The 18,477-nt window shown below is 40.0% G+C and overlaps 1 protein-coding gene across 12 annotated transcripts in view; it reads left to right on the top strand.

Moving 5' to 3' along the window:
- PIKFYVE (phosphoinositide kinase, FYVE-type zinc finger containing) overlaps positions 1–18,477 on the top strand; it is a 62,946-nt gene that overhangs the window by 29,614 nt on the left and 14,855 nt on the right. For all 12 annotated transcript variants that reach the window (XR_006179605.1, XR_006179604.1, XM_042874599.1 and 9 more), the window contains 15 exons: positions 1,507–1,636; positions 2,413–2,593; positions 3,864–3,938; positions 4,896–5,003; positions 7,775–7,915; positions 8,481–8,607; positions 9,185–10,371; positions 11,662–11,762; positions 12,872–12,943; positions 13,685–13,856; positions 15,122–15,300; positions 15,865–15,978; positions 16,908–17,016; positions 17,128–17,282; positions 17,866–17,956. Coding sequence is in view for 10 of the 12 variants with exons in the window: in XM_042874599.1 (XP_042730533.1) it covers positions 1,507–1,636; positions 2,413–2,593; positions 3,864–3,938; positions 4,896–5,003; positions 7,775–7,915; positions 8,481–8,607; positions 9,185–10,371; positions 11,662–11,762; positions 12,872–12,943; positions 13,685–13,856; positions 15,122–15,300; positions 15,865–15,978; positions 16,908–17,016; positions 17,128–17,282; positions 17,866–17,956 (2,942 nt within the window). In the remaining 2 variants the exon portion in view is untranslated. The remainder of the gene's footprint in view (positions 1–1,506; positions 1,637–2,412; positions 2,594–3,863; positions 3,939–4,895; positions 5,004–7,774; positions 7,916–8,480; positions 8,608–9,184; positions 10,372–11,661; positions 11,763–12,871; positions 12,944–13,684; positions 13,857–15,121; positions 15,301–15,864; positions 15,979–16,907; positions 17,017–17,127; positions 17,283–17,865; positions 17,957–18,477) is intronic.

Below are 18,477 nucleotides of genomic sequence, written 5' to 3'. Positions count from 1 at the left end.
TAATCAGCCTTACTTGTGGGATTTTTTTTTTTCCATTTGATGCTGTTGATTGTAGTGAGCTTGGAGAAGAAGAGGAAATAACTGGGGAAATCCTGGTGTCTGTGCATCCAGCAAAGTGAAGAGTTTGGCTGAAATCATGCTTAGTTTTTAACTGAACTTCTGCAGCAGAGGGGGGGAAGGGAAAATCCCTACTTAACTTCTGCTATTCTATGCAGATAATTTTGAGCACTGAGTGTCTAGAAGAAGTAAATTGCTATTTTTAAAGTGTCTTTTTCAGTTCTCTTCAGGTTATTGTATGAGGATTTTGCATTCAGATAATGCAATTGTTTTTTGCTTGAACTCTAAAAGATTACATGCTTGCCAGTGAGAAGTTGTATACTACTAGCATGAATGATTTACAATATAGTTAGCCGTTATATAAAATTGAGGAAGTTCTAATGTGGAATATTGTAATGCCTGTGTGGGAAGTAGCTTTGTAACTCTTTCAAAGCACAGAGAAATAGCCTGTGATCCTAGAGAACGGTTTTATGGATATGCTACACATTGCAGTGATTGAAAGTAGCAGTTGCTCCCATCAAGCAGGAACTATTCTGCACAGCTGAAACTTGTTTACTCTTTCCAAAACCAGTAATGACTGCAGTTTTTACTGACATTTAGAGATGTTTAAATGTTTAAGCTGACATTAAAAAAAAAAAGCGTGTCCAGTGGATGCAGCTTTACTTATCCTGTTTAACATAGTGGAGAGATAGCTGTGTATGTGATGGTTAGGTAAAAAGGGATGAGAAGAAGTGCTGAGACTTCTGAAAATCTTGTGCTGCTTTCTTTATGGGAAAACCTTAAGCTTGTGAGAGAAAATAGTTCTGTCGTGTTAAATACTATGACATAGGGTAGATGAACCAGCTTGCTAGCAGCTCACTCTGCACCTGAGTAGCAAAGTGGTGGTGTTTGATATCTGACTACAAGTCACATCAGGGTTTATTGGTAGCATAGTATTTTAAAATGTTTGGGAGACATGCTAAACAAGGCCTGTACCAAGATATTTTTGGAATTTGTACTGCAGCCGGAATGGTGTAACTTGATCTTTCTACTGCAGGTAACTTGTATATGTCTTCAAAGCAGCAGCTATCTGCAGATCAAATTATTGTGCCTTTAATCAATATTCTAAATTTGAAAAGGCCTATGGATATGTAAAGTATTAAGAATTTACTTCTTATTTATAGGCAGAACTGCAGTGTAACTTTTTTTTTTTTCCTCTTGCAATAATTTTAATTCCAGGAGAGCAAACTGCTTATGCTGTACTAGCAGTATGAGAATTTCAGTAACTCACTTTTCCTTTGCACTCTTATTATTGTTACACTTAAAATTGTTTATAGCATGTTACCATGACTCCTAGCTCAAACTCCGGCTTTCAAGAAGCTTAGACTTATGCCCTGGTAAATTCTTTCATTTTCAAAGTAGTCTTTCAGCTGTGACCTTATATTAACAAAGTTGGCTTGTCTCTTGCAGAATCATTATTCAACAGGAGGGTGGAGGAGAAGTCCAAAGAACTCTTTTTCACACCGCTAGGCTGGCACCACAGCAACCTGGATCTGCTGAGAGAAGAGAATGGGGAGAAACAAGCCATGGAAAGGCTGCTGTAAGAAAAACCAAGAAAAAGAATTTTCATATCTTGAGTAACAATTCTGGAAGCCCTCTTGTTCTGCTAGTTTTTAGTGGGACTCTATCTTCTGTGGATATTTTTGCTCTTTTCTGTGGTTTTATGTGGGTTGCTCCAAAAGTAATGCCTCCTATTTATTTCTGTGGAAACTACAATGGATACAAAGAGAACGAAAATGTTAGAGCGATTTCTTAGCTAGAAAGCACCACTTTTAAACATAGTCGCCATCACTGGCCGATTAATGTCAATTGAGATGCTCTTCATTTTGTGATGTGACAACTGGGTATGGCTATTTGGAACGTGGCTTGTCTTTCTCGTAATTGATGCCACTGTTGAAATGCAGCACTCACCACCTCTTTGCACTCACATCCACTGTTTGATCTCCATAAGCACTCAGCAAGTGTCAGAATGCCATTTTTTTCCCCATGGAGGAATTCAATGACAGATCTTTGCTTCATACTTATTTCAGTGTGAGACACCATTTTCTCTGCTGCCATCTGTCTCATGGCAACAAAATGTCATGGAATATTGATGGGAAGGTTCAGTCTCTACTGCTCTGTGACCAACATCTGTTTGACATTGTGGGTCAACATAATAAAATAAGAGGCATTACTTTTGGAGCAGTGTGTGTCTGCTAAAGTGAAAGAGAAGAGAGTTGACTGTAAATATTTCTAAGATCCATATCTTCAGATGACTTCCTGTTTTGTAAATATTAAGTAATTAACTTTTGGAACATGACTTTTTTTTGAACTCAGCTCTGCTAACCACAACCACATGATGGCGCTGCTTCAGCAACTTCTGTACAATGAGTCGCTGTCACTGTCATGGAGGGATATCATTGTACCTGTGGTCTGTCAGGTAGTTCAAACTGTAAGACCTGATGTCAAGAACAGAGATGATGACATGGATATCCGCCAGTTTGTCCACATCAAAAAAGTAAGTTTTCCGCACTGGGTGTAGGGAAAGACAAAAGGTGAAGCTTCTGGCAGCACTCATTGTTTCGAGGGAAGGGTTGTCACCTCTACACTCAGCTTGTCCAGTGGTGTAATTGGTTCTTCTGGCCTTTGAATAGTGTGAAGTTCTAGGAAAATTTGTACAGAAAGAGTTATGCAAAAGGTGCTTTAATGCCCTGGAGCTGACCTGTTCTTTCAGGCTTTAGGCCGCAGAAATTAGCAAAGAGTAGCACCTCTGTAATGACTTGCTTCCTTTCCTGGCTTCTACTTGGTTTGTACTGAGATTATGGAGGTACTTAGCACAGTATAAGTAGCTTGCAAAACTCTGTGTGGCAATCTATTGGCCTGTGACTTCCCATTATGGAGGATTTAACTTGCTGGATGTGAAGTACAATGACTTTCTTCCCAGAGGAAAACTTGATTGGCAGGGAGGGTGCATCCAGTTTTACCAGGTGTCCCAGTGATGTCATTGTTGAACTGTAAGGCTGGAGTTGTGGCAGGTAGAGCTTTTTCTGAGAAGCTGATGTGAAACTAACCTCCAGGAAAGTAGTGTGACTTGAAGCTCATAGGCTCAGGCTTATTTTTGCATGGTAGAAGTTTGCCCTGGGAGGCCTCTTTTGTTGGGAAGCAAGATGAAATATGAGGAGAGCAATTCTGTAGCATCTCTTGAAGCAGAAACAACTGATGCTGCCTCTCTTGAAACCCAGTTTGAAAAAAATCAAATGTTCAGAGATGAAAGCTCTCATAGGTGTCTTCACATGCCACTAAATGAAACATCTTATTCAGGAACTTGTTTCGTGTTGTCTATTGCTCCTGTGGTTGGTTGTGACTGTTGGCACAATACTCATTTATGTTTGAGCAGTAGGTAGAGGTTTGTTCTTTTCTATCATCATTCTTGTTTGTGACTAGTGAAAATGGTTTGTACAGATGCATGTGCTCCCTATGGCCTGTAGAACTTGAGTTTCCTCATTACTTTCCAGGGTATGTTTGATTTCATAAATAAGTGTCTTTTAGGAGGGGCCTGGATGTCCTGGAACTTAATACCTGTTTTCATGCTTTTGTCCTTAGTTTCCACGATTCTGACAAAGAGTTTTGTGCCCAGCATGACAGTGTATGATCTTTAATCTGATAACTAAGGATGTAGACAAAGCTTGTGTGCTAGCCACAATGGCTGTTCTTTTAGGTTTACAATGTCTAAAAATTATTGAAATGTTTAACAATATTAAAGTGTTCAACTTCCTTTGCTCTGTTAGATCCCTGGTGGAAAGAAGTTTGACTCCATGGTGGTGAATGGATTTGTATGCACTAAGAATGTTGCACATAAGAAGGTAACTTGTTCAAGTGCTGGCAGTAGAATGTGCTGAAGAGAAGTGTGCTGTGACTTTCTTTTGTGTTATATGCTGCTCTCAACACTTTCTCCAGTTTGTTGAGCTCAGAAGCAAGGAAGCATTTCTTTTCAAAGCTATTTTCTTTCAGATAAGACAGTAGTGGGAGAAGGAGAAAAATCTTCCCTCACGCATCTGTAGCAAAGTATCCTTTCCATCCCTTTCACTCCAGAGCCATCTAATGATAGTCTGGGGAAGAGGAGACTCGGAGAGACCTTACAGCTCTACAACTCCCTGAAAAGGAGGTTGTGGTGAGGTGGGGGTCAGCCTCTGCTCCTGTATAACTAGCAATAGGACTAGAGGGCATGGCCTCAAGTTGTGTCAGGGGAGGTTTGGGTTGGATATTAGCAAAAATTTCTTCCCCAGAAGAGAGGCACTGGAACAGGAGTCACTGTCCCTGGAGAGGTGTTCAAGAAATGTTTAGATGTTGTTCTAAGGGACATGATTTAATGGGGAGGTGGTGTTGTTAGGTGCGCAGTTGGACTGGATGGTCTTAGAGTTCTTTTCCTGCCTTGGTGATTCTATGGCTGCCCCAAGTTCTGGACAGAAAAAAAGACCTTTATGGTCCTGATTTTTGTGACAGTACAGTTAAGTGAATCTTTAAACAAGGCTAGAGATCAAGATTGAAATGATCCACCTGGAGGCTCTAAAGTATATTGAGACTTAATATGTGTACATGTATATACTTAGTGCTCTTGGAGGTGAGTGCAGAAACCTTCAGTGTTGCAGTCTTGCTGGACAGTAGCTGTGAAATTCAAAAATCTGGGTGCAACTTAAGTAGATGGCGTAGGAAATAGCAAAGAAATTTTGCCTAAATCCAGTCATGGGTAGTCTGATGTAGCATTTTTCCTTTCTGCCTATCTCTTTTTAAAAATCTTTTTTTTTTATATATTTTTTTAGATGAACTCTTGCATAAAAAATCCCAAAATTCTTCTGCTGAAGTGCTCAATAGAGTACCTTTATAGAGAAGAAACAAAATTTACCTGCATAGACCCTATAGTACTTCAGGTAAGAGTATGCTTTTATTGGTTAGAATTGCTCAGGGTCTAGTGATTCAAACAAAAGACAGTGATCAGTGCACACCTTAGCTCTTCAGTGTGTAAGGTGCACTTGAGTTAGTGGAATTGCACAGGAAATAAAGAGATTTCTTTTTGTAGTAGCCAGCAAGGAAAAGTTGTGCTAAATAGAGCATGAACTTATAGTCTTCTGCTGAGATTCCAAGAGATTTATGAGAGGGTATCTGGAGTTGCACATATTGAGAGCAATTTTATGATCCTTACAATTAAATGTAGTAGTTCAGAAAACATTCCTCAATTTTAGTGATGCACTGCATAAGAACCATACAATTCAGCAGCTCAGAGCTAGACATTGTTTAGGTGTGCAGAGAGGTATCAAGTGAATATAGGCAAGATTTAGGTTGTACCTGTGTAACTTTTTTTGTCAGGCTTGAACAAATGGGGCAACACCCAACCTAATGAAGTTGATGAACTACAAAATGTCACTTTGCAGCTTGTGCTCAGCCCTTGTGAACAGGGAAGTGCCTTGGGTATGAAAACACTGAGATAGGTGGAGTTTTTGTTTAATACAGTACATGTCTGCCTGAGGATCAGTTTTCAGATCTTTTCCAGGATACTTGTAACACTGGCATTTTGTGCTTTACTGAGCTTGGGCCATAATGTTAGTAGTTAACTATTTCCTTCAATTGCGTGCGATACCACTTCCATTTAGTGCTTAATGGTAGGCTTACAGGTGTGAAAGCTTTGGCAGTAAAATTTCTCAGCACAGTGAGCTGTTTTCCAGTAGAAATTTAAGCTGAGACCTGTCCTTGGAGTGGGACAGAAGCATCTGCTATTCTTTATGACTACTGGTTGCTGTGATGTTTCAGTGCTTGCTTCAGAAATTGATCATAGGTATTTGTCTGTGTTAAAGCTCTCTAGGGCTGAGAATACTTAAGAAATCCTAGGTCAGTTGAAGAAGTCAGTTTCTATCAGTTGGCAAACTTTCTTGTGATGCCTTTCTTATGCCCACAACCTCTAAAACTTGACTGATGTGAGCCACTTGAAAATACCTGGCTTCAGAAGCTGTACCTTCCCTTCAGCAGTGTAACTGATTAGTTCTGATGACTTTGCAGCCATATTTTCTTTTTGTGCATGGTAGTGAGGGGAGATAGTGAAATGAAGCCAGGTGATGGGCATGGCAGATTTAAGGTCTGAGTCTCTCAGGGTCATGAAGAGATGCAGCATTTGTATTCTGTGAGTGAATGGAAGCATCCCTGTGTGACACTACTCAACGTTTGCATTTACCTGAAGGTGGAGAACATAATATTGCAAATGACTTTTGTTTAAAATGCTCTATTACTAGCACCTTTTGAACATTTTTCCATTGGGATTGTAAGGTACGTACAGATTTTTTTTTTTTTTTTTTTGTTAGAATCATAGAATGGCTTGGGTTTGAAGGAACCTTGAAGAATTCCACTGCCACTCCATTTAATTCCACTGCTCTGGACAGGGTTGCCAACCACTAAATTAGACTTTAAATCAGATTTTCCAGAGTCCTAGGCAACCTGACTTTGAACGCCTTCAGGAATGGGGCATCCACAAATTAATCTGGGTAGCAAGTGCCTCACCACACTGAGTAAAGAATTTCTGCCTAACATCTAACCTAAATCTTCTCTGTTTTAGTTTAAAGCCATTCTGCCACATTCCCACTTACTATCAGACCATGTAAGAAGTCAGTCCATACCTACTGAAGCGTGTTCTTCTCTCTCATTTATCAGAGGAGGTACACTCTCCTTTTCCTGTCTCTTCTGACCATTGTACCTGTACAATCCTTAAAGTTATTTTTCACATCCCTTGTCAAATTCATTTCTTCACACCTTGGTCTTCTTGATCCCATTGCTGCACATCCAGATGGCGTCCCTGTGCTCTTCCCATGTCATGTGTACAGGCAGTAGAATAAGGGATGCTGTCCCTATTTTTCCTCAGTTTGACCAGCAGGTCCTTGCTCAGCTGTGCCAGAGAAGCTGTGCCTTCTCTACTTGATTTCTTGTACCAGAGAATGAGAAGCTCTTGTGCTCTCAGAATGGCATCCTTTAGAAGCTGCCACCTCTGCTCCACTCCTTTGTCCCTAAGGAGAACTTCCCAGGGGATCTCATCCAGTAGTTCCTTGAACAGCTGGAAGTTAGTTCTCCTGAAGTTCATGATCCTGACTTTGCTTTTTTTGCTAGGCCCTTGTTCCTTCAGATCCCAAGCCTAACCAGGGCATGATCACTACAGGGTGCTTCCAGTCTTAACCCCTTTAATGAGTTTATCTGCACTGATGACCACCAGATCCAGTAACACTTCTCTGGTGAATTTGTCTAATACCTGTACAAATAAGTTAGCTTTATTTAAGATATTTGAGTTTCATATGGCAGAAGGAAGAACTGTTTTGTAGAGAGTGACCTACTTTATCAAGAGCAGAGCTGCTGACTCTGGACTGTGTTTACAGAGGTGGTTTCTGCTGTGTGATGTGTCTGTGCATATGTAAAAATGTTTGGATTCTGCAGGTCTCTTATTTCGGATAGTCATGTATGATTAGGGCACAATGATACACTGAATGGTGTGCTTAGGAGGTGAGGAAATGTGCACAATGGAAAAAAATAAATATCTGGTTTCCCTGTTTCATAGGAGTGGTCAGTATATAAATGAGAAAGTAGTGTTAAGTATTTAGCGTTTGGGTTTTTTTTTTTCCAGACAAGTTTGCTCTAGTTAACTCCTATGTGGTGTTTATGTCTGCAGGAGAGGGAGTTCCTGAAGAACTATGTGCAACGGATAGTTGATGTCAGGCCTAATTTGGTCCTTGTTGAAAAGACTGTGTCTCGAATCGCCCAGGACATGCTGCTAGAGCATGGTATCACCTTAGTCATCAATGTCAAGCCGGTGAGTGTTTCATGTCAGAGTCTACCTTACAGTGGAACTCTTAACTTCTTCTTGTAGCAGGCTCCTTGAAGAAAGCACAGAAAAATCATTTATTTTCTCTCCTAAACAAACCACTGCTTTTCTTTTAATGGCAATTCAATTCCAAGACATAACAGGTAAACCTAGAATGTAACTTTTCCTCCTGCTCTCTGCTGTGCCCTTGCTGGCAGGTCTTTATACTGAATTGATTCGAGTTAATTCTGACTCCTATTTCTCACGCATGCTCAGTGGACTCCTGCGATCCGCAAAAGGCCCTCTGTTGCTGTGAGGCAGGGTGAGCCAAGCAGAGTTTGTTGTCCTGACAGACAGCCCTACACTGACTGCACTGTATCTCCTGGAACTTCCTTCACTTGAATGGGTTCAGTTGCCTTCATGAAAGGGCTTGACTTTCTCTCTCATCAGTAATATTTGTCAGAACTCTCTTAAAGTTTTATTTGGGGATGGAAAGTGATTGGATGACTAGATTTAACTCAGAGCTTAAAAAATAAGAGGTAACTGTAGATTCTTACTGTTCTTATTTTCACAGCAAGTTTTAGACCGTGTAAGTCGAATGACTCAGGGAGACTTGGTGATGTCAATGGATCAACTGCTGACCAAACCACGTTTGGGAACCTGTCATAAATTTTACATGCAGGTGTTTCAATTGCCCTATGGTAAGTAAAGCTTGTTGTATCCTGCTTTGTGTGCATGAGACACTGTGTTTTGTTCTTAACAAGATCTGAACAATCATGTGCTTTGTATGATCAAGTATTATTCTTCCTATTAATTTCTTTTCTTTTGCTACAACTAGGAATAAAAGTGTTGTTAATAATATTAATAAATATAAATAACATTAATAAAAGTGTGGATGAAAAAACTTGATCAAGAAGTGCAAGGTCTCCCTATCTTACTAAGATGAGAGATGTTAGTTTTTAATTAGGTTGGATTGTTTCTTCTAAATTGGTTTTTTTTTTTTTTTTTTTTTCCTCCTTCCATTGCCCTGGAGTCCACTGTCCAACTTCTTATTTAAAATAGGAAGGGTTAACTTTAGTGCTAGATAAGATTTCCCAGGGTCTTCTCAGCAAAGTGTTGAAAATAGTGCAGGATAGAGATTTCATGATCGGTCTGTGCACCTGTTCAGCAGCTTAGCCATCCTCACTGTAAGTAATATTTTCACAAAACAAGATTGACTGTAGTTGTTATCCTAATGCTTGTATTTTGCTTTTCTGTTTTTTTTTTTTTTTTGTTTAGATCAAACAAAAACTCTAATGTTCTTTGAAGGGTGTCCTCAGCACCTGGGTTGCACTATCAAGTTGTGTGGTGCTGCAGAGTATGAACTGGCCCGTGTGAAGGAGATCTTGATCTTTATGATCTGTGTGGCTTATCATTCCCAGCTGGAAATCTCTTTCCTTATGGATGAATTTGCCATGCCCCCTACTCTCACCAAAAACACTTCCTTTCACTCCCTTATCGAGGAACCAGGAGATGAAAATGAACAACAGGACCTGTTCAATGGTGAGGATTTCAGCACGACGATCAGAGACATTGAACCCTCAGCTGAAAAGCTTCCTGTGATCTCTGAATCAGTGTCATCTGATGAGGTCACCCTGCTTGAACAAAGAGGTTTATTTGAGAGAGGTGACCAAGAAAACAGTCAGCTGGAATCAGTGCCCTCAAAACAGCAAGAGTACCACAAAATGGAGTCGTCGTTTCCAGTGTTTCACTCTGTACCTCCGGTAGTGCCTGAAACATCTCTGCTCCCCCTCCATGGCATGGACCAACACTTGGTGACTCTGGACAGCCAGCCACTAGAGCCTGTTCAACAGGCAGATGATCTGCAGGAATCCAAGAATCAGATGAGAGTCTTCAGAGACCCTCTCCAGGATGATACTGGTTTATATGTTACGGAAGAGGTAACGTCTTCTGAGGATCGTCTCAAGACGTACTCCACAGCATTTAAGCAAGAGCTGAAAGATGTTATTCTCTCAATTTCTCCTGTAATGGTGTTCCGTGAACCATTTCTATTGACTGAAAAAGGCATGAGATGCCCTGCTCGAGAATACTTCCCTGAGCAGGTTTATTGGTCTCCTCTCCTTAACAAGGAGTACAAGGAGTTGGAGAGTAGAAGGAAGAGACAGTTATTGCGGGATCTCTCTGGACTACAAGGGATGAATGGGAGTGTCCAAGCCAAGGCTATCCAAATTTTACCTTCCCATGAGCTGGTCAGTACTAGAATAGCAGAGCATCTAGGTGATAGCCAGAGTTTAGCCAGAATGCTGGCTGACTATCGAGCCAGGGGAGGGAGGATACTACAGAGAAGCACAGATCCCTTTGCCCAAATGAAGGATGTATCCAGTGTCCCTGCTGGAAGAACCGGATGCAAAATTGAAGAGGATGAGAAAGGACTGGCTCAAAATGAATCCTCCTGGTCTCATAAGGTAAGATCTATGCTATACAAACCACAGTTACATCTGTTTCCCCTGGTAATACAGAACATGTAGTCTTTTATGCCAAATGTTGAACCAGAGGCTTTTTTTGACTAAGTCAAAGCCATTTTAGATTGCAGTGCTCTGGGCACTTAAGCTAACATAACCAAGGACTAGGTGAATATGAGAGAAACTGAATGGGGAACTGACTGCAAAATTTCCCTGAGAAGGGAAAAGCTTGTGAGACTCAGTTTAGTATTGACTATTCAGCTCAGCTGCATATGACTGATTCCAGAGAACGTGGAGGGGGCAGAAACTTCTTTTCTGAAACAACTTTTCTGTGCTTGTACTGATTTCTAAAGGTGTAAGAGGGCTTAATTCCATGGAAGCAATAGTAGACTGCAATTCCATTCAAATATTTGTAAAGTATTGGGAGATTTGGAGAAATATGATAGTGTCTTAATGGAGGGAGTGGTATCTTGTCAGAAATTACCAAGTAAGACAGTGTACTTGAAAACAAAAATATTTAAAGACAGGGGAAACTGTTATGACAGCTGCTGATTTGTATCTGAGGTCTTGGGACTTTCTTGCACTGGGAACTATACACAAAAAGGTGTCTATGACAAGAGTAGCAGAACTGGTTTCTTGTAATAGCAATAGGTTTGGGTCCTGAGCCACTGGTAGCCCCTAAGTTCATGAGCAGAAGTCATATTTTAATGGATGCTTAAATATACACCTGTGTAGCTTCACAGGCAGTAGTCTTACAGGCTGTAGGAGTAGCCATTACTCTACTTGTCTGTGCTGTTTTAAATTTACTCAGTGATCAAAGAAAATATTTGGTGACTTCATAGCTCTGTAAGGTGTGGAAAGGGAGATGGTTCCATTCTGGCAGCAAAGTGGTAAATCCCTTCACAGAGAAGAACAGAAAATTGAAAGCCTTTCTGTAGCTGCAGTAAGTGATTAACATATAATGGCAAAGATTTGCCTTCAAGTTGTGCTAAAGTGTACAGTGTTTTGGAGATGCTGCACATCTGTCTTGGGGCTTTGATTGTTTCCTGTTTTTTGTCCGTTTAGCTTCCTTTCCACAGTAACATATATGCATACACTGTTTTTATTACACATACTAGTTATGTTCTTCTAAAAATGGCCAGTTAATACTTTTGTCTGATAATGTAAAGTGAATCCGTGGAAAAGGAATAAGCAGGAATTTGTCCTTAAATCTATCAGAATATAATTCTCTCATTGGTTGTGTGTGGATGGAGATGTCTGTAACCAATGAGTGAGTTGTTTTCTCTCAACCAGGTGGATTGCTTGAGTCCAGTAAACCATCAGAGGCTCTGTGTTCTCTTCAGTAGCTCTTCTGCGCAGTCCAGCAATGCTCCAAGTGCCTGTGTCAGCCCCTGGTAGGAAAAATACTCTTCTGTAGCTTGTGTAGTTGCTGTCTTCTTTCCAAAGACAAGGTCAGTCCTTGCATCTTAACATATTTCACTGAGGACTCCTTTGTAGGTTTTAATCATTCTCTAATGGGAACTGTTGCCAAAATTTCCTCTTGCCTGATCAGGTGGATCCAGAGCTGCATCTCACAGCCTTTGTAATCTCAGGCCTGAAGGAGAAGGCCCAACATGAAACAGAATGCTTTAGTTAGATCTTTGACTGCAGAGATCTGTATGTGTAGGGAGGGCACTTCTTTAGGCTGCTCTGTGAGGAAGAGTTAGTGTATGTAAATAATGTCCAAGCTTAAAGATAATAATCTCAGAATACTTATGGGTTGTATTACTGGGAGAGGGATTTGAAAATACTGCTGTCTTGCTTATAAAGTCAACAATGTTAAGACTTTCATCTACATTTTTAGCTAAGAGGGCTGTGACTTGTTGATTATGCAGATCTTATGATGTGCTGTCATTGCTACTCCTTGGACAAGTCTTGATGTTTCATTGTCTAAACCAAGTGAAATTTTATAGATGCCTTTCTTGAAAAAGAAGGTCTCGAGTTCCTATAAAAGCTGAGGAACGAACCAATGAAGGTGATAAGCTCACTTAAAAGCAGCAATAAAATGATGTAATTATATTAGACAGAAATATATGAATTGGCACTTCAGTTGATATTTGTCTGTTAAGTGTCTTGGTCACTTCAGATTCTGAGAAATAAAATGCTGCTGTTAAATTTTATTCAAGTACTTTCAGGCTTTTTTCACCTTCTAGATGTGCTCTTTTTGTAACTGTTCGGATGTTAATGTTCTATGCCTAGGTGTTCTTGAAAATATTCTTCAAAAGTACAGTTGAATTGTATCCCACTTTTAAATATGAAGTTTAAAGTTGTTCCTTGTATCTCATTAGTGAACTTGTCAGCAAGAACTTGGGAATAGTAAAGGCTTGTAGTGGGGAAGCCTGTGAGTGTATACAGGGCTGAAAATAGCCAAGCAAAAGGTGCAGATCTGTGCACCTGCAGGCCATTGCACAATTAGCAGTGGCAGAATTCTTCCTCTAAAGCTTTTCTTCCTTCTCTGCTTTAGGATTGTGACCATGGAATTCTACGGAAAAAATGACCTGACTCTAGGGATTTTTCTGGAGCGCTACTGTTTTAGGTGAATTAATTGTATATCTCATTCTAAACCAAATAGAGTGTCCCATGTTAAGTGAGTCACTCTGTCTTCATAGTTCCAGTATTTTTTTTATATGAACAAGAAAGTAGTTGAAATAAAACAACTCTTACTGCGTTTGAGAAATTTCCTATTTGATTCTGGTACCTGAGGAATTCTGCATTGGTTTTTCTGGTACCAGTTTCTGTGGTGACTTGAGAGATGACCAAAGAAAGATCATGGATTTTTCTGATCAAAGAGGTTATATGGCACTATTTTGCATACCTCTTCCTTTGGGATCTGAAGCTTTAAGATTTTGAGGGCTCCTTGGCATATTTTTGCCCCCCATAGCCTTTCCTCTGGTACATTGCCGAAATGCTCTTCTAATTTGGTATCAAGCACTTCCAGTGTGTGTGTAATATGTTGGTAGAAACAGATTCAGTAATAGAAACAGTAAAAAATAATAAGAAAAAAAAGACTGTGATAGCTACTGTGATAGCTACCAGTATCCAGTCACTATGTTGTGACCAGTACAGATATTGCTGGCAGGGGAGACTCCCTACATGCTGTTCCTAAATGAGAACAGTAAGCTGTGTAGCAATAGCTTTCGTTAACGGCTTAGGAAACTTTTTATAGAAAAGATTAATAGTACTGTGACATTAAAAGCCATACTAGATGAGTTGAACCAACTCTTCAGCGGTGTGTTGCATACGATCCTTCATAGGTGTTTCCGTTTTTCTCTGTAAGGCCTTCATACCAGTGCCCCAGCATGTTCTGTGAAACGCCAATGGTGCATCACATTCGTCGCTTTGTGCATGGGCAAGGATGCGTGCAAATTGTGTTAAAGGAGCTGGACTCCCCAGTCCCTGGGTACCAGCACACAATTCTTACTTATTCCTGGTGTAGGCTGTGCAAACAGGTAAGGATGAGAACTTAAGAATCAGTTGGGTGTGTATGGAAAGATGGGATTGTGCAAAAGCTGTTACAAAAGCTGGTGCCAAGTGGTCCTGTTTGTCTACAAATTCCTCCTGTAGAATTGGAAACACTGAGGATAAAATGTAGTATGATGCAGGTGTATTGCAAAGTATCAGTCCTGAAAGGATAGGCTTAAGTGAAATTGATGTATTGTTGGTAACAAGTTTCTGACATAGGAAAAACTAGGGCTGTCCTTTCAGAGGTGGAGAGCATTGTCCCTTCCATGTTAATCTGTACAAGCATCAGAAGAATGTGTGTGTGGGAAAGGGTAGATGTTGAGACCTCCTGGCTTAGTAATTGGCTAAACCCACTTGGTATTCTTTGATCTGCTTTGAACTGGACAGTCAGCATTGAGTCAGTGTGAAGTCTAGACTTCCTTTAGTAGGCATTAGAAAGAAAAAGAAATCTTCATTAGAAAGATGAAAAACCACAACATAATAAGACTGTGTATTATCTGAAACTTGTTCTTTAATTAAACTAAGAAAAACATTACCAGCTGGATATTCTTCTCTAGCCAACCTTTCTGTAAATCTTAGTATCCTTCTAAGAGAGATGAGTATAAAAAGATTCATGCAGTGCCTCAAACTCAAAACATCTTAATTATCTGTGCTAATGACTCAGTTCGCCTACTTAATAGTGGCTTAAACATAGGTGTTGGACTTAAAGGTATCTAAAAGAAGTTAATGTAGTTGCTGAAGGCAAGCCCTACAATCCTTATGTATACACTGCCCTACACTGCTTGTGTATATTCTGTAACCTTTTATTACTGTGTGCTCATGTAAACATTAAGTTTGTAGCTATTAAGTGTAAATGGCTGCTTCAAGCTTGGAAGCACTGCTGAGGTTGAAATACACCGCAGAGTATTTGTAGATGAAGAATCACTAGGGAAAAAGTATGTGATGAAAACACTGCTGCTGACTGGTCTGCTGGAAATTCTCTGTATACGAGAGTAGCATGCCAGATAGAATGATGTGTTTGTGCTCCCCCAGCTTAGTGGCTGTTAATATCAACTGGCATTTATTGTTTATCCAGTTTATTGTATCCATCTGTGCATTGTTTAGCTCTGTATAAACAATTTTTTAGTTGTTTTGGTATCTTTTGGGGTTATGACTGCTTCTGGTACTAATAATTACTAGATTAGAGTCTAGATTAGCCTGTCTTATTTTCTGGTTGAAGAGTGAAATTAAGACACTTTGCTTTCATTTTCAGGTGACACCAGTTGTTCCTCTTTCTAGTGATTCTTGGTCTATGTCTTTTGCAAAATACCTTGAGCTGAGATTCTATGGGCACCAGTACACACGAAGGGCCAATGCAGAGCCTTGTGGTCATTCCATTCACCATGACTATCACCAGTATTTTTCTTACAATCAGATGGTGGCATCTTTCAGGTGAGGTCCTCTGGTTATTAATAAATGAATTCGTTCTCTAGTACTGTGTGAAGCACGTGGCTCTGACAAAAATTCCTTGAGTCTGTCCCTCACAGGGTAAAGCAAGGGATAGCATGACACAGATTGTGTGCTGGCATGCAGAGTGCATTGTAGCTGCCATCACTGTGGTGGATGAGGCAGACAATATATCTAAGAATAGCCATAGAATCATAGAATTGTTGATAAAAATACCGAAGAGCGCCTGTCCCAAGACAGACTCATGGTGGACACCACTTATGACCGGCTTCCTCCTGGACATAGAGCCACTGACAACAACCTTGTGGCTATGACATCCAACCAATTATTTATCCACCTAATAGTCTAGCCTTCAAATCCATCTCTCCTATTTAGAAATAGCCATGTGACATGGGGCTGTGAATTGTTCCAGTAGATGATGCTGAAGGGAAACACTTCTGCTTTGCATAATCTACAATACTTTCAGAACTCTATTCTGAAGCTGAAAGAAGTTGTGCATATACCTCCATATGAGGAAAATTATTAAAAGTTGTCACATTCTCTTCTCAGCTACTCTCCAATCCGTCTACTTGAAGTATGTGTCCCACTACCCAAGATCTATATCAAACGGCAGGCTCCGCTGAAAGTTACGATTTTGCAGGACCTTAAGGACTTCTCTCAAAAGTAAGCTTTGATTTTTAACTTATTTGTATTTTGGACTTCATAGCAAAACACAGAAATATATGTGCTGACATAAGTAATACACTTGCTAAATATTCGTAATTAAAAATAAATGCATTTAAAATCATTACTTTTCTGGTTGGATGTATTTGTAAGGGAGAGTAGCACTGGAGTGCTCTTTCCTATCTTTACCAAATTCCATCAATACCAATTCTTATCTCTTTGTCTGTTGCAGTTTAGCTTAAGAATCTTGTCTTCTACTGGCTGTGTTTATTGTAATCTCTGACTGCTGCATTGTTATGAGTGATCTAGCATGTTTCCATACTAATAGACAGTCTAGAATGCTTTTGTGGTCTGAGTCGAACTGCTGTAGGCGTAGACACCTTCTAAATGTAGGAACAAAAGTGTGGAAGACAGGCATGGTGGAAGAAACTATCTTAATTCTAACCTGATTGCTGTTTGACCTGATGGCAGCTTTCCTGTTTGGCTGACTTCTCCATGACTGCCTGACTTCAGAAATTGTCTAGTTTTGTTGAGAATGGAAATGTTTTATTCTCTCTCATCCCTGCCGGTGGTGTTGGTTTAGCTTGCAGTCTGACAGTATCCCCAGGCACCAGTAGCACAACAGCTCTGTTCTGCTAGTAATGCAGTTGTGACCTTTCAATTGCTCTCTGAAAACTTCTGCTGCTAAGAATAAGCTGTGGTGAAGGATGTTATGGTGTGTAGTTTAGAGATTTCTACAGCATGGATGGATTTTTTTTTTTTCCAAAAGTCATGGTGAATTCAGTGGGACATCCTACTGTGCAGAAAGCTGTCATATATCATCTTTTGTATTCTGAAACTCGAACTGTAAGCACGTTCAGATTTCTATTAAAGAATGTTGAAGTTGTTTCAAGTAATCACAGCTTAACTCTTTGTATTCCTGTTCTCAGGGTGTCACAAGTGTACCTTGCTGTTGATGATCGCCTTGCTTCTCTGAAAACTGACACTTTCAGCAAAACAAGGGAAGAGAAAATGGAAGATCTGTTTGCACAAAAGGAGGTAATGGATTACCTCTGAATTTACAGAGCATAGGCTTTAAAGGTGTGGAGAAGCCAGTTGGATCGAGCGTTATGCTGTGTGACAGAATGCTGACAGTTTTTGTTTTGGCAGATGGAAGAGGGGGAATTTCGAAACTGGACTGAGAAGATTCAGGCAAGGCTCCTTTCATCATCACTGGACACACCTCAACAGCTTCAATCTATTTTTGAGTCTCTGATTGCTAAAAAGCAAGGACTCTGTGAAATGCTGCAAGCCTGGAATAGTAGGTAAGAGAAGGGATGCTGTAATGGTAACATCAGTGCTCTGCTGATACTGTAAGGGAAGAAGTTCTATGCTTTTTCTCCCTCTAGTGCAATTACTATACATGTACGTAGTGCTGAATACCCTTTAATGGCTGGTTGACTGGAACAGAAAATTGTTTAAGGCTGTGTGATGTTGTAGAGCACAACTTTTATCTGAGGTGGGAAAGTGTCATTTGAACCAAGGTGGAAGATGGAAGCATGTAAAAGCAAGTGAGTGAAATGGTCTCAGGTGGGCACATGCCAAATGAAATGCTTAAGATGACTTATTTTTCTGTTATTTTGAAGACTTTGCACTCGTAGAGTAGCTGGGATGTGGTGTTTGCAGTGTCTCTTGTTGCTGTAGTGCTAATCAAGGCATGAGGGAAAGATTTTCTTTGGCCATAGAACACGGCTTCAGCACGTGTTAGCAGTCATCTTAGTTTGTGTTAAAGGCTTGTGAAGGCATGCTGGGTTGTATTCTAATATGGAGAAACATAATTTTTGCCTTTTAGAGCTAGTATGTGTAACCTGTGTTTTGAGTTTATTTTTTTTTAATTTTTTTTAAAAGGTTGCAGGATCTTTTCCAGCAAGAGAAAGGGAGAAAACGCCCCTCAGTACCACCTAGCCCTGGAAGACTGAGACAAGGTGAAGAAAGCAAGGTACAAGCAGCAGGCTGGACATTACTTAAACATTTGTTCTGCGGGAGCACTAATGTCTAAAGTTCAACTTCAGTTCACTTTAATAATTAGTTAACTTGTGTTACTGCATTGTTTAATTTTCATATGTAAACATCTGAATGGCATGTTGTCTACTCTAGCTTCTTCTAAAGACATAAACCATAAACACATAAACCAAGATCTATATTCTACAGAAGAAGATGGCTGAGAATATGATATTAGTGTGTTTTTCTCTTATGCTTCTGGACAGTTGAAATGAATACTCACAACAGAGCTGTGCTCGTTGTCAAGGTTGTGTCTAGATAAGAGGTCATCTTGTTAGAGGCTGGACTGGATGAAATACACTGAGAGAAAGCGGCACAGGAACTATTATCTATTAATGTTATTCCTTATGAAAGAGAAAAGGCAAAATATCAGGAGAGGCAGAGCAAAGAATGCAGGGAGAATGATAGTAAATTTGTAAGTTTGTCCCTAATTTGGTGATATCTGTGGGAACGGGCAGG

This window comes from Lagopus leucura, unplaced genomic scaffold, assembly GCF_019238085.1.
Source record: "Lagopus leucura isolate 7727_CA_CO unplaced genomic scaffold, USGS_WTPT01 Super-Scaffold_100012, whole genome shotgun sequence".
NCBI lineage: Eukaryota > Metazoa > Chordata > Aves > Galliformes > Phasianidae > Lagopus > Lagopus leucura.
This window is presented reverse-complemented; position numbering and strand designations above follow the sequence as displayed.